Source organism: Platichthys flesus, chromosome 15, assembly GCF_949316205.1.
Source record: "Platichthys flesus chromosome 15, fPlaFle2.1, whole genome shotgun sequence".
NCBI lineage: Eukaryota > Metazoa > Chordata > Actinopteri > Pleuronectiformes > Pleuronectidae > Platichthys > Platichthys flesus.
The window spans coordinates 16,307,957-16,332,195 of record NC_084959.1 but is presented as its reverse complement, the minus strand read 5'-3'; the positions used below and the strand labels follow the sequence as shown (position 1 = coordinate 16,332,195).

The 24,239-nt window shown below is 42.0% G+C and overlaps 4 protein-coding genes across 7 annotated transcripts; 1 reads left to right on the top strand and 3 right to left on the bottom strand.

Moving 5' to 3' along the window:
* Positions 1-554: 554 nt before the first annotated feature.
* On the bottom strand, positions 555-7,457 carry mtmr2 (myotubularin related protein 2). 3 transcript variants are annotated; one of them, XM_062406624.1, is made up of 16 exons: positions 7,225-7,457; positions 6,047-6,149; positions 5,928-5,951; positions 5,738-5,813; positions 5,522-5,616; positions 5,343-5,447; positions 4,943-5,047; positions 4,770-4,853; positions 4,538-4,687; positions 4,266-4,454; positions 3,859-4,044; positions 3,547-3,753; positions 3,355-3,447; positions 3,154-3,267; positions 2,855-3,031; positions 555-1,788 (listed from the first exon to the last, which is right to left on the bottom strand). In XM_062406624.1, exons 1-16 carry the CDS (start codon positions 7,302-7,304, stop codon positions 1,624-1,626), a joined length of 1,953 nt encoding a protein of 650 aa, XP_062262608.1. In that variant the 5' UTR covers positions 7,305-7,457; the 3' UTR covers positions 555-1,623. The 3 variants fall into 3 exon arrangements, with proteins under 3 accessions (XP_062262608.1, XP_062262609.1, XP_062262610.1); XM_062406625.1 differs by having other exon boundaries at positions 5,738-5,804; XM_062406626.1 differs by having other exon boundaries at positions 5,738-5,801.
* Positions 7,458-8,384: 927 nt separating this feature from the next.
* Positions 8,385-10,885, bottom strand: cwc15 (CWC15 spliceosome associated protein homolog). Its single transcript, XM_062406981.1, has 7 exons — positions 10,808-10,885; positions 10,013-10,157; positions 9,563-9,675; positions 9,356-9,453; positions 9,158-9,268; positions 8,918-9,048; positions 8,385-8,797 (listed from the first exon to the last, which is right to left on the bottom strand). The coding sequence occupies exons 2-7, from the start codon at positions 10,141-10,143 to the stop codon at positions 8,668-8,670; spliced, it is 714 nt and encodes a 237-aa protein (XP_062262965.1). The 5' UTR covers positions 10,144-10,157; positions 10,808-10,885; the 3' UTR covers positions 8,385-8,667.
* A 3,641-nt stretch (positions 10,886-14,526) lies between these two features.
* On the top strand, positions 14,527-24,216 carry si:dkey-125i10.3 (enolase-phosphatase E1). Its single transcript, XM_062406732.1, has 10 exons — positions 14,527-14,554; positions 15,165-15,201; positions 15,285-15,396; positions 15,613-15,690; positions 21,563-21,610; positions 21,807-21,914; positions 22,017-23,105; positions 23,206-23,268; positions 23,410-23,512; positions 23,877-24,216. The coding sequence occupies exons 2-10, from the start codon at positions 15,192-15,194 to the stop codon at positions 23,979-23,981; spliced, it is 1,716 nt and encodes a 571-aa protein (XP_062262716.1). The 5' UTR covers positions 14,527-14,554; positions 15,165-15,191; the 3' UTR covers positions 23,982-24,216.
* Positions 17,352-20,204, bottom strand: LOC133969119 (uncharacterized). Of its 2 annotated transcripts, XM_062405388.1 has the most exons (3): positions 19,937-20,204; positions 19,054-19,140; positions 17,352-18,912 (listed from the first exon to the last, which is right to left on the bottom strand). In XM_062405388.1, the coding sequence occupies exon 3, from the start codon at positions 18,905-18,907 to the stop codon at positions 17,612-17,614; it is 1,296 nt and encodes a 431-aa protein (XP_062261372.1). In that variant the 5' UTR covers positions 18,908-18,912; positions 19,054-19,140; positions 19,937-20,204; the 3' UTR covers positions 17,352-17,611. The 2 variants fall into 2 exon arrangements, with proteins under 2 accessions (XP_062261372.1, XP_062261373.1); XM_062405389.1 differs by lacking the exon at positions 19,054-19,140.
* Positions 24,217-24,239: the final 23 nt, after the last annotated feature.

The following is a 24,239-nucleotide window of genomic DNA, read 5'->3' as shown; positions in this document are numbered from 1 at the left end:
AAAACACTGTAGGAGTTTCAGGGGTAAAGAAACAAATCCAATACAATGGAAGTCAATGGCGACCAAATCTTCAGACATGAAATTAATACATAAAATGCATCCATGCTGCTCCTGTGGGGTCACACAATTGTCCGTAAGCCTCGATATTCAAATCGAACTCAAAACGGAGTCATTGTCACCATGTTTGTAAATGGCCTCTGATATCATCCTCTGGAGCCACGTTCACGCTCGCACCAGCTCTCAACTCTATGCTCTCACTCAAGGGGACACATGCTGATACTCGCCATGTTGTTGAGCGATAACAATTTGGCCGCAACCCCGTTTACCCGTGAAAGTCCAATCCAAACACCAAAAGTGTTTTGTGGCAACAAACACCTCACCCTGCCCTCCATCGGCATGGTGGTGAGGAGATATTGAGTTAACTTTCATTCTTGGGTTAACTATCCCTTTAAGTCGTTTTCATACCACTTGGTCGTTTATTTTGAGAACAATAGTGGGGTATTGATTTTCAGCAGCCAATACAGGTACCAACAGGCTCAAGCAACAAACCATACTGAGCTGAGTCATGTGTTTATTGCAAGTATTCACATACACAGTGGAAAAGCAGGCTAACATTGTATTTAGCGTTCAACCGTTCTACTCTCTCATTTTCCCAATCATCCAGAGCAAGGCACAGATCATCATTAAGATTAATATACTTAAAAATACCCAGAGCAAATTATCAGTCGTTACAATTTTGGCTACTTATTAAAAAATAAACATGACATTTGATAATAGTTTTAAAAAGCATTTGGCGAAAATGATCACAAGTGTGAGTCGATGCTTGTTAACTGGGACTGATCGATGAACTGTTGGGTGCAGCTTATTCACATTTAGATGGGAAGATCTCATAAGAATTGATGACATGTGTGTTTGTGAGCTATAAATACAAAGTCTGAACTAAAGGAGAATAAATAGTGCTGACTAGTTGATGAAACTTACAAAACTCAATGACAGGAATGTAATTAACTGTTTGACACAGGAACTATATATATAAAAAAAACAGATATTTGGTCACAACAATCTAAAAGCACCGACTCCGAAGAGAAACCATCAATGTTTTTTTATGCGCTCTATGACTCTTTTTAAAATTAGACCTAGGATTACAGCCCTTAAGCTACATTTTAAAGTCAGTATTTAACAACTTCCACGCATTTTAGGTGATATTTGCAGCATTTTACATGTCCACATTGCTTAAGCTCAACAAATCATCTACTGCAAATATTTGCATTGTAGAGGAGCAACGCGAGTGTTGTTATGAAATGTATAAGGCAGGCTTGTTTAAAACAGAGTAATATTTTAGTGTCCTTTAAATATGATCAACCCTGATTGTAGTCAGTTTAATGCGCGGAACAGTCTCCGATATTCTTGTTACATTTCCTCTCGCCCCAGAGGATGAGAACATTATGGCTGTGGTCAAGTGGTCTGAGACAGACTCTCTTCTGTTGCAGGCAGATTCTACAGAACCTCTATGAGACGCAAGCACAGTCATCCGCTTCAGCAGACTGTTTGGTGATAGTACATCAACGCGCCAGGTGAGGCCTTCTTACTAGTGGGACTCAGCTTCATGAGGGTCAAGTTGTGTCAAACAAAAGTCTGCACTGGAGTGATGGAGCGTGTGGGGGAGCCCGCCCGCTCAGAGGAAGAGGAGGCGGAACGGTTGGTCACCTCTCTCTGAAGCTCGTCCACCCTCTTCTGCAGCTCGGCACGCTTCGCCAGCAGCTCCTTGTAGCGCTGATGAACAGGCTCCTGTCAAATAAAATAGATATAAAAGAAATAATAATGGTAAGACACTGAAATGTAGTTATTTTTCCGTGCCTATGTTCTGAGCATTTAGAGGTTCATCATTTCAATTTGTGGGTTTAATAGAATAGGTTCAGATGCTGCAAAGCTAAAAATACACATTCTTCTTCTCATACTGTACACTGCTGCAAGTCTGCTCTGATTGGTCAACTTGCGCACTCACCGCATACCAATTTGAGACTGAGTCAGTTATTGAAAGTCTGGAACAAGTGACATCATGCATTCGTTTTTTTAGCTGCAGTTTTAAAGCCTCAAGTTTGGCATTTTGTCCTGAAGTAACCAAATTTGGAGGAGAGGAAGGAGGATCCTGATCGAGAGCTTGAGGACAATGAGTTCTCACTTGCGACCTGCACGCATTGGATATCACTAGAACTCAATTACATGCTATCCATGCCTCAATTCATAGCATGCATCATTTTAGATTTTACTTTAAATGTGACCACAATTTATAAAATAAACATCATGATGTATTGAAGCAAACTTGAATCATGTTAAGAAGTAAGTTAATTTTCTCACAGATTTGGCCAACGTCCTCTTCTGGTCATTTCAATAAATACATCTGAATCTGAATTTCCCACAGGATTAATAAAGTATCCATCTATCATCTATCCATCTATCTATCTACATGGTTTCAGGCACTTCTGCATTGGTTTCACGGTCCGGAGTCTACATCTACATATATGTGTATATAAAGGATGAACCAGCCAATAGACTCGCACTACCACATTCACAGTGGTTGTTTAAATGTTGTTGAATTCTTCTGTATTTAAAAATAAATGTTATAGTATTGTAATCCCTTTACCATGCGGAATAAACTGGGATATTATATGTTATTTGGTGATACAGAAATAAAAGCCAGTAACGCAAACCAGGCATTTCATGCTCTTCGACTTATGTAAGTAGGCCTTTAAAATAAACCAAAAAAAACATGACATACAGAAGCAAAAGTAAAGCAGCATGTGGGCGCATTAAAAACCTTGAACTCAGGTACAGACAGGATTCCTTGACATACCTGAGGTCTCATACGAGGGTTCCAGCGTATGTAGTAGCCAACCCAAAGCTCCAGATGGCGCAGGCTGACTACAGGGAACAGCACATGGTTGGAGTAGTTCACATACAGAGGATTGGTGAACTCCTCCAGCTGGCTGTTGATATAAGACCACAGAGACACCGTCCTTCTGGGAACCTCCTGTAAAATAAAGATGTCATAACACTGAATGTGCAATAAATTCTCTTTTTAATAGCAGACTTTGCATCCTGCCCTTTACTCAACTACATTGTTCAAATGTGCAGAGAAACAAAAGCGCTCACCTCCTTCACCCTCTGCTGTTCACTGTTACACAAGAATGTCCCAAACAGGCAGCTGTACAGGTGATCCAGAATGGTGACCAGGAAGTATTCATTAAACTCAAAAGCTGCAGGGAACTTAAAAAAACAGAAACAGCTTCATTATTATCCTTGAAAGGTTTTTCTGGAGATTATTTTCACATTTCAGTATAATTTATTTGTTACCTGACGCGTCAGCTGCCAGACGCAGTCAATGAACTGAATGAAAACAGGTGACCGGTCTGCGTCTGTGTGGTTTTTATCGCCATGACCGATTCTCTGCGAGAAAAAGAGGAAAGATAGAAGGAATATCAGTGATGTTACAGGAAAAGACACAGCACATTACACTGGAATACGCCCCAAAAAATGATTATTTACCAGCTGGAAGCGGTGACCAAAGCTCAGCCACTCTTTCTCCAGCAGCACTTCGAAGCCGCGAATGGTGCGGTAGTAGCCGTCCAGCATGAGCATGGCCAGGGAGGTGAGCTGGGCTGTGCGGTCCCAGCCGTCGCTGCAGTGGACCACCACTGATGTTTTCCCAGACTCCACCTTATCTGCAATCCGCAGCGCTCCGGCCAGAATCAGCTACGAACACACACAACTCAGTCAGGAGTCTGGGGATTGGCTTCATTTCCATTTTTATTTATTTTTACGTCATTCCACTGCACAGTGACACATCACTCCGCTCACCTTGATGTGCTCGAGCCAGTGAGTGGACTCCAGATTGGAGAGCCAGTGGGAGTCCTCGATGTTGGGGTAGACCACGTCCTTCAACTTGCGCAGTGACTCCCTCATCACGTGGATGTTGTGAATATCCAAGAACACCAGCTCTGCATTCTGATAAGCGTCCTCACTTTCATATCCGCCCCCTTTCATCTGGAAGAAACAAATGGACATCAGACGGGTTTTATTTTGATCCACTAGCCACGGTTCAGCAAAACTTAAATCCCTACCAACCTAAGTTTATTTTTTTACAGTGGAGTATCACTTCTAACCTCTGTGTACAGGGGGCAATAACATGACAGGTCTTTGACTAAATGTTTTGAAAATATTGTGCTTCATAAATATTGCTGTTGAATTTAGATTTAAAAAGGAACCTTGTTAGCGGCAGCGTTGACACTGGGCCTGGCATCAAAGATGAACAGTTTATGGGACTGAGCATTAGCATCCATGATCGACTGGAGGTATTTCTCATCCTCCTTGCTGCGCTTCCCGGTTACCCCGACCATTGGCTGACTGCAGCGCGTCACGGTCGCTTGGCTCTCCGGATGGATCCACGATAAAACCTACGAAAGGCAGTGTAGCAGAATATCAACACACACACAGGAGAGGAGGATTTTATTCACTCACTCAAAGGTTTGTCACTCACAGGTATCCTGGACTTCACTCGGAAGGCAGCGACTCTCTTCACCTCTTCGTCTGGTATGTTGACGGGCACGGCGAGAGTTGATGGGTAGGTGTCACACAGCTCGAAGTGTTCGTTAATCTTCGTTATCCTCCAGCTTTCATTGGGTATACCCTTCCAAGACACACGCAAAAATCAATACGTTTCTTTTCTTCCTTTATCATTTAGCTGACGGGTCCACGTCATCTTTAAATACCTGTCTTTTGTACTCCGAGACGGCGTCATATACCTTCCACCCGTTTTCAGGAAACACTTGTCCATAATCAAAGGCAAAGATTTGCTGTGGAGAGTTGAAGAAGAAACGTAGCAGTTGATCAACTCGCGTGCAGAGCGTCAGCGTCAGAGACAGTGAGGCTGAGGATCACTCACCAGCCCGTTGGAAACGGGAAACGCATATTTTATCAGCACTTCGAAAATGGACTTCCTGAGTGTGTCCTCCAACTGTTTGTGTGCAAATCGAAGATTACGCACATCCTGCAGAAAGGCAGAGCGAGCAAGTTCAGGGGTCAAGAGCAGATTGTACAGATGAGTTTCATTGGTGTAAAATCACTGCAGGCAGCAACAGATATTTCCTGGTGCGCTAATGTGGACATGGTTTAAACAGCAGGGATGACAAGAGGTTCATCCTCTCTGACATGTAAGCTGAAAATATAATATACTGTATATACATGCATCATCACTTTGCTGGCTTGCATCTGTAACCAGTAAAACTCTGGACTGGCATAAAAAAAGAAATTCAGTTATTCCAGACCATTTCTGGGTGACTCACCTTGCAAACTAAGCCATAGGACACGTCACCGCGGCTCGAAGCACTTCCAATCTTTTCCACACGACTCACCACCCCGAGGGGCAGGTCCAGCACAAACGCTGGTTCCTGGAAACAAACACTACATTAGCAAAAGCTTCACATACCCATGAAACAAATTGTTCTTAAATCACAAAGCATACCCTTTCAATGCATTTGAAAAACAGTCTGTAGTTAGTAACCATCACTGTTCCCCTCAGTGCTCCGGTGAAGGGACAGAAGTAGGTGATGTCTTGGGCTGTGGATCGAAATAAGGGAAGGGAAAATATCTTGATTTAGCCAAATATAGAACAAATCTCTTGAGTTAAGACAGCTGATTAAAGCTGACATTTTTCATTAATACAGATAATACAACCTACCCATGTCTTGCACAGTTTCATTTGGAAGTAACTGTGGTTCCTCTTTTTCGGAATCCCTAAGCACCTGCTGGAAACACTAGATATAATTGAACATGCCAAATAAATACTGGATGTAAATTTAATATACTGGACAAATTATTGAGTAACAAGGCGTTAACGAATAGCTTGACTACTAGTATGTACTTCATACCTTGGCAGGAGTTTTGGGTTTGACCTGGAAGGTGCAGAGAAGATTATTGAGAAGGATATTAGCTGCTTTAATGAGGAAGCAGGATCTCTGTGGTCTATGTGTACGTGCACGGTACTGACCCTGAGCTCCGGGGAAAACTCTGCAGATGTGGACACGGAGTCCGAGGACATGGCAGAGGGCGGCTTGGACTGGGCCGAGCGGTCAGAGCGAGAAGTGGACGTACTGTTGAAAGACAGGGCGACAGATGAGTCAGAGGAAACACTGCAGCCATTTCATCAAATTTCCCTCGTGCATTTCTCTTGGTGTATAGATTGTATTCATATAGAGTTTTTCAAGTCTTTTCGACCATTCAAATCACTTTGAAGCATAAACATTCAGACACTATCATATGCTGCAGTTGTTCTGTCTACAAGAGGAGCTTGGGATCGAACCAATGAACTTCTGTTAAGAGGACTTGGTCATTGAATTTTTTCAGCTAAATAGAAAGCTAGGATATTTAACCCAATAGTCCGAGCGAGCAGATGATAAATCCTGCTGCATTCTGGTACTGAAACGATGAATAACAATTACTGATAATAAGTAATTAATGTCATTTAAAAGTAATTTATTAACCAAATAGGACCGACATTTCCCTGGGTCCAGGATTTGCAGATGTTCTTTAACAAAAATGTTTGAAAAAAAAAAAAAATTAACCAAGCAAATTCCAAATAACCTATTAACTTGTATTTATGTTATATAGAAGTTTGTGACCAAGTATATGCATGTCCTGTTTTTTTCTTTCTATTAAATAATCCACAGGACTGATTATTTAACTGTTTGACTGGATATTTGATTGTTAAACAGTTCATCACGTGTGCAACATTTGTCATAATAAACATTTGTCAATAGAGAAGTTAAAAGAATGAGCACACCCGTTATCTGACATAATCGATCCGTCACAATATAGTGAACATCTTATAGCTGCTGATCAGCTTACCTAAACACATGAATGTTCTTAAATTAAATCTGGGTTCCATAATCACTGACCGACTTCGCATTAATATTCGATCAATCGATCAATCATTGATAACAACCGATAATGAAAGCGACCATTAAGCTGTGTCCAAGATTGCTGTCAACCTACAGCAGGTCGTTACCCGGATGATCTTAGTTGTGGTTATGCAGCCCCGTCTGCAGGTTTATATAAAACTACAAGAGGATAAGTCGTGTTAACTTCAGCTGTAATACATTACAATAACCCCCTGTTAGTTGAACACTTCTCTGGTTCGCTAAGTGTTGTGTTGTGTTTAGCATCGACCTGGACAATGAATCAACACTCGGATGACGGGACGAGGAGCGTTTCGAGCCCAAACTGTCGATGCTCGCGCTTTTCTCCATCTTCTCCTCGGTCGACTGTCGGTGTGAAGCCCCGGGAGAGCGACGGAAACCCGGGTAGGTGCGGAGGGAAGTGAAGTCCCCCTCAGAGTGAAGTCAGAGCGGAGAAACAAAAGGAAGCTGCCATCTTTATCCCAGCAGCCTCCCTGTCACCGGCAGAACGGAGAGGGCGCCCCCTGCCGGATGTCTCCTATGCTGACCTAGTCCCGTGCTTCCTTCGCGGCTCCTCTTCCTCTTCTTTCTGGGAGACACTAGCAGTTGCATTGCTGCCTCCCGCCGGTAGGGAAACACCACTGCAGTTTATGCCCTCAAAACTTAAATCTTGCCATATACATTTGTAGTTTTAATGAAGGAGCAGAACTTCGATAGCTCTCTCTTTATACATCCTATCACCAAGCAGTGTTTTAACAGAGAATGTCTAAGTCTACATTTTGCCTATTGCTCTCAATCGCTCCCTCCTTTCTTTGGCATAGAGTTGCCAATGCATCAAAACATGCAGTAGATCCAGGACTCGACAGGGGTCACGGTTGCCATCTCTGTTTCCCCTCAAGCACTAACCCAATGCCCAAGCCTTGTCAATGTATATCATCTATTCGAAGCATGGTTATTTTACTGTCAGGTTTAACTGATGCTTGGATTTAATATAGCTTTCTCCCTCTGCTGTCTCCATCCCACTCTCGCTGCCTTATCTGATTCAGCCTCCCCTTTCCTGGCCCGTGATGTTTCATAAGGGCCTCATCTGTGTTAAGTTAATTGTTTCATTGACATTATTGTGCACATTGACAACTGTGAAAAGAGTGTAAAGCCTGAAATGATGAATCAAAAATTAAAACATGTTAATCCTAATTGGGAAGGTCCCAAATGATTCTGAAGTTTGTTCCTGATTCGTTCTCTCTGTCCTTTATTCAAGACATACTAACGTCAAACCCATTTTGTCAAAACTGATCTTTATTATAATTTTCTAAGTACAGTAAAGTATTAGAGATTAATTGTATCAAAATAAGCAAAAGGTGGAATAAATATATAACTTTCCTCTCTAATCCCCAACATCAGTCTTTTCCAGATAAATTCTAAGGAGCCATATCCAAAAAACCCAATTTATTGAAATGATAAAAAGGACAGAAGTATTCAGATGCAGAATCACATTTAACAACTAAACCCACTTTGTTTAAAGCTTTATTTAAAGGATGCAAATTCATTTATATACAACATTTTATCTGTTGTCTGTAGAGAAACTCACATTTAAATAAAGAATGTATTTAAATGCATTAGTTGTTTCTACCAGGTGGAACAATGAGACCAAAGAAATCCGTTTAACCCCCCCCCCCCCCACAGACAAACATAAAATGAACACACACCAAGTCCTTTACTTTACATATTTCTCCATAAATTTCTTGTGGAACTCAGAGCGCAGTGTATCGTTGATAAAGCGTTTCTCTTTCCGCGCCTCGTCCACTCCTTTGGCGCAGTTTTTGAACACAACGTCATCATCCCACCTAGAAAAATATTAACAAATTCATTTTGATGATTAGTATTGAGTGAGAACTTTTTTTTCCCGAAAAGAAAAAAGATCAATTTAATGCATACAGGCATGTTTGTGTGTACGTGTGAGGTACCTTCTCTTGACCCTGAATGTATTCTGAGTCTGGGGCATGGGTTGCTGTTGACCTGCCAAATGAATCAATGGATTCCCACTCAGGATGTTCTCCATACGAATCCGCTCCTCCTCTGCCTTTTGCTCCCGCTCCTAAGATGAGAAAAGATTTGAAATCATGAACTAAATGGGGGAGTATTGACCTCCTCTCAAATATAACCAATGTCCAACTCTAATCAGAGAGCAGGTGCAAACACTTTACCTTGCGTTCTTGCTCTTCAGCCCGCTCCTTCTTGATCTTCTCCAGCTCAGCCAGAAGAGCTGCAGTGTCGTCATCATCACTGTCCTCCTCAGAGTCCTCGTCCTCATCATCCTATAAACAAACAAGCATCACTGGTGAGAAAGCTTGATGGGGGTGAAACAATAAGTGTCCACTAAGTCTCAAAGTGGCAGCACTAACGTCAGTGAGAGGGTCGTCTGCGTCAAGGTTGGCTGCTGGGATCTGATCCAGTCTAGGCCTCTTCGAAGACGACGAGGAAGATGAGGAAGTGGTGTGCTCTGCAAAATTTGGTTGGTGCAGTATTTTAAGTTAAAGTTTCCATGAGTATAAATGGTCATTAAGTCATCTGTACTACTCATTACGTCTAATATTTGCAGACAGACAAACCTCTTGGTCCCCTCTCTCTGGTCTTATCACGTACAGCTACACGCTCTCGTTCCTCCAGCTCCCTGCGGAAGTCACGGGCACGCACCTCCTCAACATTATCCTGAGTAGGTTGCCTGAGGATGGGAGAGCATTGAGGAAAAAAGGATTTTAGATTCCAGCACACATCCACCGACCTGGTATTGGAATCTGTCCTGAATGATCTAATCGCAAGAGCTTAGTGCAAAGTACAAGTGTTAACACAACGAAACAAGTCTTGAGATCTGATCACACTCGGTTGTGGTTTGGGACAATGTTAATAACCGCTTGGTACTAGGCCATAGAAGATGCATTGGGAACAGTTCAGACAGCATCTTCACTGGATGGATGTAAATGAATACCTGGCTGAACAGGAGCGGAGCAAGTCATGCACAGGTAACAACCCAAAACACCATTCTCATTGGATCTGCTGACCTGTATTTGATCTTGGTGTGACCTGGAAGATCTCGGCTGGAGTACTGCTTGGACAGAGCGCTCAGGTCCCCTTCTCCTTTACCTCGACCTCCTCTGGCCGGCTCAAACGTCGGTCTCGCAGCTGTTGTCATCTTGGACGGCTCAGCTGCGGAAAACACATGGAAACAGAACGAATATAAACTAACAAGCCAAGATTTTAACTATTTCCCATAAGGATGATGACAGAGTTAGAAGCATCCGGCTGCTGAAAAAAGTGGGACTGCAACACAAAGACAATTTGAAATTTCTAAAAGCAGATTTTTCAGATATTCAGCTCTGGATTTCTGGGCTGTTGATGAGACACTTCAAAACCACCAATTTTGCAGCTGAAGCATTTGCTAACAATGTCTAATATTGTGTTGAGTTTTCATACAATAAACACAGAAGAAGCTGCACAACACAACCCAAAACCTTCTATAAGTGAGCACCTTGGGACTTTACCTATACAAAATAATAGGCATGTAACTGCTATGTTGTTTTTGTGAGACAAATAACACGTATTATTACAGACATGACGCTGATTGTAATAGAACAACAAAGCACGAACACAAGTTATCTCGTTAGCCGCTGTAGCTAAAAGATGCTAGCAGGCTAACCAGCTTTAACAGCGCTTCAGATCAGGTAAACGAAGCCTTTTCACGTCTCCAGCAGTTTAAAAAAAAGTCAACACCGATTGTTTCAGAAACTTACTACAAAGAGATCAAAACAAAACTCAAGATAATTCTTAAAAGAGATAAATAGAGGAATCAGACTTACGACGCTTCCACCACACGACAAACCGGAAGTCCCGATACAACGATTCATTTGTACGTCACGTCCGGTAGAAAAGGTGCGTTCAAACGCACTTGGAGCCGAGAAAAAAACAGATTGTTAAGATATGACTCTAATAATACTATAAATAATAGCAGTTTACTTGTCTGTGATCAGGATACAAAGGAAACCGTTAGCAAAGTTCCCCCTTTGTGAGAACAAGGAAACAATAACGTGCAGGGCTGTTGTGAGGGAAATCAGAGGCAAAGAAAATCAAAACCCTTTCCCTGAATGACTAACTCACTTCCATCATCATGAAGTGCTTTGAGCGGCTGGTCCAACCATTCATCACCTCCTCCCTCCCTGACTCTCTGGACCCTCTTCAGTTCGCCTACAGGCCAAATAGGTCGACTGCAGATGCCATGTCCCTCACCCTCCACACTGCCCTCTCCCACCTGGACCAGAGGGACTCATATGTGAGAATGCTGTTCATCTACTACAGTTCAGCATTCAACACCATCGTGCCCCTGAAGCTCGTCACCAAGCTCAGAGACCTTGGACTCAACATCGCCCTCCGTTAGAGGATACTGAACTTCCTGACGGGCAGACAACAGGCAGTGCGGATCGGCAGCAATACATCCTCCACCCTGACTTTCAACACCAGTGCCCCCCTGGGCTGCGTGCTTAGTCCTCTCCTGTACTCCCTGTTCACGCATGACTGCGTGGCCACCCACAGATCCAACACGATCATCAAGTTTGCTGATGACACCACTGTCATAGGCCTGATCACCTGCGACGATGAGAAGGCCTACGGAGAGGAGGTCAGGGCCTGACATTTTGGTGTCGGGACAACAACCTCCATCTCAACGTCAGCAAAACGAAGGAGCTGATCGTGGACTACAGGAAGAGACAAGGAGTGGAACATTCCCCCTCTCCATCAACGGGACCACGGAGGAGCGAGTCAGCAGCTTCAAGTTCCTCCGGGTCCACATCACTGATGACCTGATCTGGACCCATCACTCAGACTCCATCAGGAAAACTCTTCTTCCTTCGCAGGCTGAGGAAGCTCCACATGGACTCCAGGATTCTCTGCAACTTCTATAGGTGCACCATAGAGAGCATCCTGACTGGCTGCATCACCACCTGGTATGGCAGCTGCACCGCCCTGAACCGTAATGATTTACAGAGGGTGGTCTACCCAGCACATCACCAGGACGGCGCTACCATCCATAGAGGACCTCTACACCCAGCGGTGCAGGAAGAAGATCAGCCGGATTATAAAAGATCCCTTTCACCCCAGCCATAAACATTTTTGCCTGCTGCCATCTGGCCGACGGTACCGCAACATCCGGGCCCGCACCACCAGGCTCAGAGACAGTTTCATCCCCCAGGCCATAAGACTTTTAAACTCCTCTGAACTGCAATAACTCCACCAGACCAGCACCGTGACATTTTTGCACTATTGCACAAATTGCACTATAGTTGATTTATTTTATTTCTCTCTTCATTTGTAAATATTTATATGTATATATATATATTTTATTTTCTATTTTTAATGTTGATACTCTACTATTTTATACTATTTCTATTTTTTTTTATTTTTTTCGGTTGTAATTACTCGGGCATTGCTTGAAGAGAGCCTGTTCATTGCCAGCGACTGCTTAATGCTATCGTTGTGCATTTGACAATAAAAATCTTGAATGTCAGAGGCCCAGATAAACAATTTTTCAACCCTCCACCACGTGATGCATGCCTGCTGTCTGAGGAGGTGTTCTCATCACCTGCTTGTTTCCCTGTCATCTTTCAGCACAGGGATTAAAAAAATGTTATGTTGCCATTGTTGCGTTAGTTGAACATACTGTACTCAGACTGTACTGTTCTCTGTACACTGTGTTTTACTAGGTTGTTATTTAGAAGCTCTGTAAGTCACAAGACTTAGTTTGGGTACATTGAAAACTGCATAGTTATCATTGCTGTACCGACCTATATATGTGAACAATGTTGTTATTGATAAAAAAGACCAGGGTCAAAGTAAAAGTCATTTCCACAGATTTTGATTAAATCGATCCATTGTTTCACATTTTCAGGTGGTTGTAAATATCCCTACATTAGGTCTAATTATATCAAATATTCATGACCAGTTTTCAAATCTATCACGGGAATCAATGACAGTGGAGACAGCCACAGGAAAACAAGGCTGCACAGCTGTCTGTAACTTTGAACTGTATTGTCTCCAAGTGGCAAACACAGTAAACATAAATCATTATAAAATACAAGCAAAATGCAAAAACAAAAAAAGTTGAATGTTTATAAGAACAAATCTTCCACACTGTGTTTCTGTTACGATTAGCTCAAATTTCTTTCACTTTGGCACATTAATGTGTACTATGTGTATTTTAATGATTTATGTTACTTCAACAACTTTCACTGAGTAATAAATAACTTCTGTCTGTACTGTTTGTGATTAATTATTTTCTCTTGTTCTGTAGATCTCTTGTGTCAATACGATGCTGTTGTAATACAAAGAATTGCTATTGAAAACGTTTGCTCAGGTCGACTGTGGCAAACCCATAGACTGTATATATGGGCAAACCCGGGGGGGGGGGGGGTGTTTCCACACAACTTTTAAATATCATGTGTCTCAAAGGCCCTACTTCCTAAAAGAGGGCAAAACTGTGTAAAAGACGGGAAAGTGAAAAACAATATGAAAGTCCTGCAAATAGATGCATTTAGATGTGATTGTGGTTCCCTACAAAATATATGGTTTCCTCTTTGTATGATGTAATTTGAGTGTGTATGTGTGTGTATGTGTCTGTGGGAGTGAGTATTATATTTAAACAGTCAGTTCACATAAATATGTAAAAAGGTATCAATTCTCACTTGTATCATGCAGAGTCTGGCTTTCTCCCACCTTCCTGATAGGATGAAATTGAATGGGTTGTGGTGCTCACGCCATTGAAATTACATTTAGAAATCAGTGGTAATGTTTTTTCATAGAGACATTTTCCCTGATAATAAGGGATCCACAGATATAACTTTGAATATTTGAGTACATAAAATATTACCTAATGTAAAAGTTTAGGGTTTAAATGGGTCATGTGTGTGGCTGTTTTAGTTTTGCTTTGGTCGAGTGCATCTCAATGTGAAGGACGTTGACAGGTTGTGATAAGGCCTTAGACTGAATTCCAAGCAGTTGAAGATCCGGTCTTTCTTTATTCCTAAGGGAACAGCATCATTGTGAAGGAATGTTAAATCAAACAAGATGGAAATGTTTGTCATGAAATGCGTCAAAATGATGAGCTGCAGGGTTTTATCTACATCAGTGTGGAAGGTGCAGTGTGCAGATCTCAAGTCAGTGGAATAAAAAAGAATTCCGGTGAATACTAACTGGAATTGTGGGTTCGAATTGTGCAGCTGTTACACATCAGAGAAGCAGAAAGAACAAGAATGCTTAGAGTATTTATTTGTCTCTCATTTGTTTGTCACGAACAAGATGCTTTGAGAAGATTCCTGTCACAGCTATGTCACAGCTATGGAATGCGTCAGTTCACAGAAATGTGGCATGAATTATATGTTAAATGGCCCCTGTCAATCCATCCCACCCACCCACATGACCAGCCTGCATGGCGCGTCAGGACGGGTGGAATCTAACATGACAGGGGGAGGTGGCTCGGGTTGAACTATCTCGTACCTGCGATCCAGAGATCAGAGCCGGCCGGACACCACTCAGCGCTGACACTGATGACTTAAAAGGTGAGAACAGCAATATGCTGCATGAGTGGACTTGACTTTGTTTCTGATTTCATTGACTCTGCAGGGCAAGGGCTCATTACAGAGTCAGAATGGCTTTAATTTTCTATGCATAATGAATTTGACCTGGTTAATCGTCGCTGGCTTGTCTCCAGAGAGATTCATCAGAAGTGATTAAAGCACTAATAGCAGGGTGAAACGTTAAGAGGTGCTCAGGGTGAGTAAGGATGCACAGTGTGTCAGGATGTGATGCTGTAAACACAGGGAGGATTCACAACATTCAGAGTGAAGCGAACATGCAATCATTGTTTTCAACTGGGTGATATTTTTCTACAGTTTTAATTTAATGTAAAAAGTGGTAAACACTGGGCTCACACTGAAACTGTGCACCGAGGAGCTGTTGACAAATGATAAAAACATTTGATAATTTACGTGCAGAATGCAGATTTACTGGTTTTGTATGAGATGTGTGGTCACTGTATAAGTCACTGGTGAAGCTACAGAGAAAGAAACTATGCAAATATAACATCTCTGCATACAGCAACTACTGTTTTTTTTGCATTGATGTTTAAAAAACGGCTATGATAATTTAATCTTGACCATATTTCAACAGGTTGACATCTGAGAGAACATTAGCAATATGACGCAATGTAAGTTCCACTCAAATTCAATATTTCTTGTGTGAGCATCATTAGTGTGCACGGATATCCAGACGTGTGTGGGTGTGTTGCAGACGTTGACAGAAACCAGGTGTTAAAAACCACCAAGGTGCGAACATCGCTGAAGAATGATGGCAGCTGGATCCAAAGCTCCGAACGGGAAAAAGAAGAGCAAGACCAAGCAGGGTAAACTTTTAAACTGATATTAAAGACTTTGTGTTCTTTCTCGTGGTGCAGTTTGGCATCGCTTCTATTGCATCCTATGAAAACAAGTTCCTCCGGGTCTTGTTTTCATAGGATGCAATAGATCCTGTTTGATAGTTTTAGCTCTACACTATGAACACAGATTTTGCTTAATTAGTTTTTTAAATAAATGGTGCAACAACTTGTTCTGTCTTGCAGGACGGACCTCTGTGAGAAGACCAAACCCGCTGAAGTCAAGCAGAAGTCATACGTCCTCTCCACGGCAAAGATATTTGAGTGAGTGCTGCAGTATAAATATTCAGATGTGAACATTATCTGTGTTCTTGACTTATTTAAAAAGAACAAAACTTTTTTGAACAAATGGGTTTCTCAGAAAAGGTTCAGGAAGAATGAGGGAAGAAGTTATGCCACAGGTATTAAAGCAGTGGAAAGACATAAGTTGTGAGGATTGATTTTAGCATCAGAGAAAAATGATAATTTTTCTCTGATGCTAATCTGATGCTGATTTAATGAGCAATTCAGCTGATTTTGTGGTTTTGGGTAATATTAAATATAAATATATGTCCAACACCTGTTTGACAAATCTTTTGATATGAGAAACATTGTAGTGGCAGTTCTACAAGTCAAATCAAACTATCCCTAGACCTGCTTCTTTCAGCAGATAATAACTGAAATCATTTTTAAAGCCTCGGGCACTGATCACCAGCTGTGACATTAACATACTGCACATTAATATTAACTGAACTCTTGAGCAGCTTTGCAGCATAAAGAACGACAGTGTAATGCAGGCCGACCTATGCTGCAGCAGGTTGATGAAGCATTGTTGATTTTACGATACAGACCTCAGGCACAATGACACCCTGTTGCTTTTAAAGGTTTCCTCCTTTAAATTTCCTTTTAGTTTCTGTAAAATTCAACGATTACAAATGAACATAGCTGTATTCAGTATCAATTAAATAGATTATATAAATGTTCTGAAACATTCATGGACTGTTTGTACGGTAATCATTATTAATAATACATATATTAAAGTTCCCTGTGGAATGATTTGGTTTCCTGCATCAAATATGATGTGATCGTTATGTAACATACAAGTCACAGGTTTACCTGTAGTTCAACACACTAAAGAATGTCACTGAGTGGAGCGTATACATCTGCCAAGGACAAAGAGTCCCTTCAAATTCAATCAAGCTGCACAAGATTCTACAAACTCATATCAGTGCCCTAACATATGCCTGATGTGAAGCAATGAGATCCATGAATTATTCCCAGAAAAATCTATGAATATGTTGAATAACATCCTGCCTTGGAATGTTAAAGAAAGTGAAATAAACAACAACTCCTGGATCCCAGGTTTAGAGTTTCCTCAATAATTCTTTGGTATTTTAGACAACATATTCATTTATAACTGTCTAATGGACCAAACTGATTTAGAACTGTCCAGCAAAAGAATACAAGATTCACAACTGAAGTGAGTCAACAGTTTCAAAGATGTGTTATCATTTCTCTTCTCAGTGTGAGTGTAAAAAAGAAAAGAAAAACATGTTCTCCCCTCTGTCAGTGTTTCACAACAGGCTTGAACACTGTGAAGAAGCAAACACTGAGTAACTTATATTTTTCTAAATAAATCTTGCCAGATCTCCCTGTGCCTGATTTGTTTCATCAAGAGGAGTTATATATAATCTGGGAAAACATTCAAATGTCCTTTCTCGCATTGTCAAAGAAATATTTTTTATAATTAATAATAATTCCTGCATCTACACCAAAATGTAATAGTTTTTCCCCCTGACCCATACAAAATCCTTCAACCAAGTTTTTGTGGAAATCCATTCAGTTCTCTGGGTAATCTGCTTAAAAACCAAACCAACCAACTAACAAACAGAAACATAACATCCTTGGCAGAAGGTAAATAGCGAATACTCACAAAGAGGAAACACAGTTTGATACAGCTGAAACGTAGCTTGTAGTTTTCTTTATTTTTGGATTTGAAAATGTTTTATCTCGTTTAGTGTTATCTAGACTCACAAGCTGTGAACCACCGTTGAGCAGCATTCCAACATTTAATCTCTAAACCTGAACAAGACGTTGAAAACATCCACACATTCTTTTCTGCGAGCTGACAAACACAGCGATCTGCAGGAAGCTTCCTTCCTCAGAGATACTAATTGGCCATTTGACAGTCATGAGTAGTAATGAGCTACAACGAGGGTCCGGCTGCTGTGAGCTCTCCTCCAGTGTGCACCCCCTGTGCTGATGCGGCAAAGGAAGGGTCAGCTGCTTGGCCCATGCTGTGCGATGGCATTAAATGTCCCTCAGTGACAACAAAGTGGTTCAGCGGGTAGATACCACATTTGCTAAAGCCTTCCTTGACAATCCTGGCACCCTCCTCTTCCTTCGCTAGCTGATACGTCCCTTTGAATACGCCTGAGAACTCCTTCTTGCTTATTGCAAAGTGAGTGTCGGTGGCGCAGCCTTCCCCTAGGAGCGCAGCGAAACGCTGCCTCAGCAGCACAAAGAGTCCTGCGTTGAGCGGCTGCAGGATGTGAGCGCAGTGAGATGGAAGGCACAGAAGGACGACGTCCTCCTTGCGAGCGGCCTCCACCACCTCAAGGTTCACCGGTGACTTGTGGCCGTCAAAAATCAGCAGCAGGGGACGCTGCTTTGGTGCGTGCAGAAGAAAATGTTTGAGGAACCACTTCTTAAAAAGGTCCGAGTTGATACACCCTGAGCCGGACCACCCGTAGAGGGCGTTTGGGGGCCCTTGTGTCTTGTAACAGACTCCCCCTGGATAGGCCTTTGAGTAGACAATAAACGGGGGAATGTCCTCTCCAGCAGCACTAAAGCAAGCCAGGACGGAGATGTGGTCCCTCAGACCCAGCACTGGCCTGCAGCCTAAACTGGCCGGTTTGGGGACAAGCACCCTCTTCCTGCCCAGTTGAAAGCCAGTCTCGCTGCAGTTGAAGATTTGGTGAGGCTTGTCTCCGAGCCCATGAGCGTCTATGACGGTGCCCAGCAAATGAAAAAACTGGTCCACCGCTTCCTTCCTCACACATACTGTCCTCCCACGGACGACATTGTCCGCTGGCTGAATGGCGATGTTCTTCTCCTGCCGTTTTCTAAAATTTAGCCACCAGGTCTGGCCCAGTTTGGAGAACGCCACCCTCCGATGCTGCCGCTTGTAAAGGGACGAAGCGAAGGACACCAGCTGCTGCTTGGTGAGTGGGAATCCATGCTTGGACATGTGCAAGGAGAACTCCACAAGCAGCTCCTCGTCAGCAGATGTGATGAGCTGAGCTGGCCCGCTGCGGCTCCCCGGTGTCACCCGTCCACTGACTCTGTCCCCCAGGGACGATTTGGGGACTGCAAACTCCTTGGCGGCCTGCCTCACCGTGCACCTCCCGGACTTCACCTCAACCAGGGCACGCTCCATGGCCTCCTCCGTCCATTTCTTCTTCTTCCTCCCAATTTTGTCAAGATGGTTTCTTGATGGCATTTCTTCTAGAAGGGCGCAGGAAAGAGTCATGACTGACACATTAAACCAACATGATAGCAACAAACTAGTCTAGCCATGTATGACTTAAATAAAAAGATATGAACAAGAACAAACTTTGCACAAGTCTTAATTAAACAGATTCTTACACTTTTGACTTTATCTGGCCCCTTTCCTGACCAACAGGATATGTGGCAATGGATGGTTGCATTGGGCTGAAGTTGGCATCTGAATTTCTAGTTCAAACAGAGGTAAAATAAAAAAAAATATAGAAATATTTACCTCCATCAAGGAAATTATGTTTTTGTCTGACAGTTAGCAGGGTTATACAAAAACGACTGGACGCCGCATAGCCACACAACTGGATGGAAGGATGCGGTCTGGAAAGAACTCTAACCCTATTTTACTGCAGATCCACGATTTAGTTTTTCTTTAACTTGTCATTTATGTCTCAGAGAATAAGTTCAGATCGGGCATGTTTTGGGACTAGTGTTGAATGAATCCAGATCTAGTGAATTTAATGTACTTTCGTAAGGAGATCGTTAGGACTTGGCAGAGGTTAAAGCCTGTCGACTCTTCTGATAAACTTTTATGAAGACAGAGAAGCACTTGTTTATGTAACGAGTGAGACTAGTGTCTTAATAAATGAATAGGGTTAGGGGAATTTAACATTATTTATCAAAATGACATTTAATTTATCCTGGCCACAAATACATGGGTCAAGATGCAAGATACCTGCAACACAGGGACTATTTCAGATCCAACTCAGAGCTGTTTCGTTTGAATGATCCACATTAAGTTCGTTCAGCTTGATCTTCTGATTCAGATCGTTGCCTGGATGTAGAAAACCAGTAAAACGTTTCCTTGTTGTCTGAATGTATGAATAGTTTTCATTTTGAAACAGGGTTTGCTGATTTACTGAAACACGTGCAGCTAATTTAACTCAAAGATTTCAAAGGAGGCTGCTGTTGCTTTAGCTATAAAACCACACAGTTCGTTTATTTATTCCAAACAAGGCTGAGCGGGACTTACTTGTTGTTGGGGAATCGTCCTGCTAACTTTTCATGTGGAAAAGAAAAAACAAGTGGTCCAGTGTTGGTTGTTGTCACACCGAGCTGCTGCTGTTCAGAAACATCAATGTAAAGACTGAAGGTTTTTAAATGAACTTAAGAGTAAAGACATGTACTGCAGTGTGGCGTGTATTCTGGAACCGCTGCTACGTGTCTTTAACAAACTGGAAACACGCGGTGACACTTTACTTTGACCATGTTTTGCTGCCGGGCTGGGAGACAGGATAGAGCGGAACACTGCCGGAAGTTTGGAGACGCAGTCTTCAGAATAAAAGTACTTTTCTTCCTGTTACCAAAATAAGTGTCAAGCTCACATAAACAACTATATTACATATTTTTTTGATAAACAGATAATGATTTCTTTCTTTCTTTCTTTCTTTCTTTCTTTCTTTCTTTCTTTCTTTCTTTCTTTCTGTCCTTCTTCCATCCTTCCTTTCTTCCTTTCTTCCTCCCTCCCTCCCACCCTTCACTCCTTCCTTTCTTTCCGTGCAGTCTCCGTTATAAAGTTTTTGGATGAGCGGCTGTCAAGACATAAAAAAAGAACACCGTCCGCTCCAATTTATTTATGAGTACTATGGGCAGTAAAATTGTTGTATTATTCATCCTTGTACTTCAGATTCACATTTTTATTTTTGTGCGACCTCATTCGTGTGTCCTTGGCGAAAGCTACATCAGCATCAGATCTGTGGAAGTACACTTAAATACGTATGAATTGACCAGTGTGCAGCTGCTTCATCTTGAACTTGTAGTCAATACTAAATAATAAATAAATTTTGTTCATAACCTAAAGCCGGTGCATGTCAACACATGCACACATCTCGTATGGACCCACATTAGGCTGAGTTATAAAACTGAGGAACATAGTAATTATTACACCCATTGCTTTCCAATAAGTTCAGTTCGTGTGAATATATACGATAAGCAATTTTTTGGATGTGAGTTATAAGTAAACTATTCTTGTATATACTACATTAGCAGGTGTTGTTGTTTACTTGTAGTACTGCATCAGATGAGAAGTACAAACTGGGACTCTGAGTCGACTCATGCGTAACTGGATCACATTCCTTGTTCCTCACGTCAGCGCAAAGTGTTTGGTGTTACATCACTTTATACTGCACTTCAGTACAAAGTCTTACATCATTTTCGTTGCCATTTAAGACTCTATTTTTTGAGTTTTGAGTCATCAATCAAAGTATCTGGTGTTTTTGCTTTTTCAACGGCTTGTACAGTGGGAACATGGAGTTTTTCTGCTTATCTCATAGACAGTCCATTTAGATTTAATATTTTTGGATGAAGCTCTCACTTATATAAAAGAACAAACAGTGTCAAATAATCTGAAACTGTGAAAGTACCAGTAATATTGTAAATGTACTGTATGCTATGCATAAATCAAGATCATTAAAGCTCAAACGTCTCCTAATGAGCAAGTTTAAGTATAAGAAACGCTCCGTTAATTAAATAAGTGGTGATGATGTTTGCTCGTGTGAAATTCATTAGCAAGATGTAATTTACCGCTCTTTTGTATTTGTTATAAGGTTATAAATACCAAGGTTCTTTTCAAGGAATGTTTCTTATTCCTACCCTGCAGATCAGTGGAGGATCCTGTGAGTCTTCCTCCTGCACCGACAACTGAAGGGTATGTACCGTAGGTGCTGAATCCTAATTAAAAATAATCAGTGCAAAATATGAGAAACTACACACCGCTCCTCTCTGAGCCCACTTGTTTCAAGGTTTGCATTATTAATCTCCTTTAAGCCTGAACTTTTTAACCGAATATCAAATGGATTTATTTGTGTTATGAGTTTATCGTTTCTTCTTCTCTTTTGCTTTAGTGATTCAACTACAGAATCACTATCACTAATGACAAACGGTGAAGTTGTTCTTCCCCAAGAAGATGCTCAGCCTGGGGGGTCAACAGAGGAGACAACAGACAATACAAAGTGAGTATATGATGCAAGTATGAAGTTTAAAGATGCTGAGTATGTTTTTGTGTGTGTCTTTTTTACATATAAAGGTAGTAAGGGGCTTCTTCTCTGTTACAGGCCCAAAGAACATACAGAAGAACAAATCCAAAATGATGAAGCACAACCAGGCAACACAGCTGAAGAAAACAAGGAAGCAGTTGCTGATGAACCAGTCGACCAATCAAATACAGGAGACAAACAGAGCACTGCTGAAGTCTCGGCAGATATTCATGTCCAAAATGAAGCAGTGACATTTTCTTCAACAAAGGAAAACCCAGATGCAGCATCTCCTGCAAAGCCAGCCGAGCAACCGGTGGTAACAGCTGAAAGTGAAGTGGAACATGCTGTTACAGCAGCTGAGCAGTCGTTTGGAGATCCCACCCAGGACAAGGTCTCTGCAGATGCTGGCGTGGAAGATCCTGTTGCAGAAACCTCAGATGTGGCTGAAACAGAGGAGAAGAACGAACCTGCCGAAGTCCCCGCTGATGCTTTCGAGGTCAAACCTCAAGAGGAACCTTCAGTCGAAACTGAGCCAGCAAATGATGCACACTTGGAGGTCGCCACGGTAGTATCAACTGAACAAGCTGCTGAGGTTCCCCAGGAAGATGCTGGAGAGGTTTTTGAGGCTGTAGCTGCGGTTGTGGTGGAGTCTTCAAATGATACGAGTGACGGGATTCATGCAACACCAGAAGAAGAGGCTCCTCTGAAAAACAGTGTGGAACCAATCCCAGATTTATTGTTCGACTCTCTAGCCAATTCATTAAATCTCAATCCTGTATCAGAATCGCTGAATCAGTCTGCTGCCAACACCACGGCTGAGTCTGAAGAGGCTAATGTTGAAGCTGCAGCTCCAGAAGAAGCAGATTTAAAGACCAGAGTTGAGGAGTTGCCAGAGGGTAAAGTCCAGCCTGTTGACGACACCGCACCTGAGAAAGCAGCAGATCCTGTGCAGGTGGAGTTGGACATCACTGACGCTGTTGAACCTATAGCAGCCTCAGAGGGTGGAGCGGTTCAGAGTGTGTTACCTGACGGAGGCATTGAGCTGACTGATGCATTGGATGTGGAGCTGCCCACAACTGAAGCTGCTCCTGCTCCTGAACCTGTGGACGATCCCCAACAGTCCCCCTCAGAGGAGGCGGAACCGAACCAATCTGATGATACCAATACGTGAGTGAACGTCACAGTCATTCTTTTTTTCTCATACAATTTTCACATGTTTTTACCCGAACTATGAAATGCATCTCATGGATTGCTATTTTTTCTATAGCACTGACTTGTTTCAAAAACCCAGAGATGAGCAACAATCCAAGCACCTTCTGAAAGTGACCAGGTAACATCTCACTTTAAAGACCATGCCCTTATGGAATTTCAAAATGAGCTCTTAAAGTCACTTTTATGGTACAAACCCAAATGTTTGTAGACAGATTTAAAGTGAGGGTAATTTTTCTTTCTCACTTTCTCTCTATTTCAGTGATGGCAAAGCTATTTGTTCGTTCTGTGACACAATTATTGATGGACTGATCAAGCTCACATTCAGCGACCCTCTGCTGACCTGCCATGCTGAGTGTCTAAAGGTGTGGTGATATATATATACAGGCTAAGTGTGTGTGTGTTTGTGTGTGTGTGCGTTGACAAACATGCTCTTGTCATGGTGTGATGTTGCTCTTGACCATCTTTTGCAGTGTGTGTGTGTGTTCCCATGTGTGTGTACATGTGTATTTACTGACATGCTCTTCTCATTGCATCATGTTCCTCTCGACCATCATATGCTGTGTGTGTATAGTGTGTGTGTGTGTGTTGATTGAAATGCTTTTATCATTGAATGATGTTGCTTTTGACCATCTTCTGCAGTGTGTGTATGTGTGCGTGTATGTGTGTGTATTTACTCACATGCTCCTCTCATTGCATCACGTTGATGTTGACCATCTCTTGTTGCAGTGTGGTGTGTGTGCTAAGGGCCTAGGAGAGTTGCTGAGGCCCATGTTTCTGCGTGACCAGTTGATCCAGTGTGATGGCTGCTTCTTCTCGAGACGTGAAGCCTGACTGTTGTCAGAGGACTCAAAGTATACTGTGATTAATGGGCTGAGAACTTCATCCCTGTTTCCTTTAGGCTGTTAAAATTTATAAAATGTTTCTCAGTTAACGCTTTTAAGTACATTTTGTCAGGATTGGAAAATCTGCAAAAAGCCTCTGCAACTTATTATGTCTTACAACTACTGCCAAAGATCCTTGAATGAAATACTTTGCAGGTAGCATGAATGATTTTGGGTGCAATGTACTTTATATGGTTAAAATAAAATC

Excerpts from the sequence above, each read along its gene's own strand:
- si:dkey-125i10.3 (XM_062406732.1), top strand. Across the intron at positions 15,397-15,612 it reads GAAGAGCAAGACCAAGCAGG|GACGGACCTCTGTGAGAAGA; the intron begins GTAAACTTTTAA and ends TCTGTCTTGCAG. Across the intron at positions 21,611-21,806 it reads CCTGCACCGACAACTGAAGG|TGATTCAACTACAGAATCAC; the intron begins GTATGTACCGTA and ends CTTTTGCTTTAG.
- mtmr2 (XM_062406624.1), bottom strand. The coding sequence starts at position 7,304 with ATGGAGAAAAGCGCGAGCATCGACAGTTTGGGCTCGAAACGCTCCTCG. Across the intron at positions 6,150-7,224 it reads AGTGTTGATTCATTGTCCAG|TACGTCCACTTCTCGCTCTG; the intron begins GTCGATGCTAAA and ends GTCTTTCAACAG. Across the intron at positions 3,448-3,546 it reads TTGGTCACCGCTTCCAGCTG|AGAATCGGTCATGGCGATAA; the intron begins GTAAATAATCAT and ends TTTTTCTCGCAG.
- cwc15 (XM_062406981.1), bottom strand. The coding sequence starts at position 10,143 with ATGACAACAGCTGCGAGACCGACGTTTGAGCCGGCCAGAGGAGGTCGA. Across the intron at positions 9,676-10,012 it reads CACACCAAGATCAAATACAG|GCAACCTACTCAGGATAATG; the intron begins GTCAGCAGATCC and ends TCCCATCCTCAG. Across the intron at positions 8,798-8,917 it reads ACATTCAGGGTCAAGAGAAG|GTGGGATGATGACGTTGTGT; the intron begins GTACCTCACACG and ends ATATTTTTCTAG.
- LOC133969119 (XM_062405388.1), bottom strand. The coding sequence starts at position 18,907 with ATGCCATCAAGAAACCATCTTGACAAAATTGGGAGGAAGAAGAAGAAA.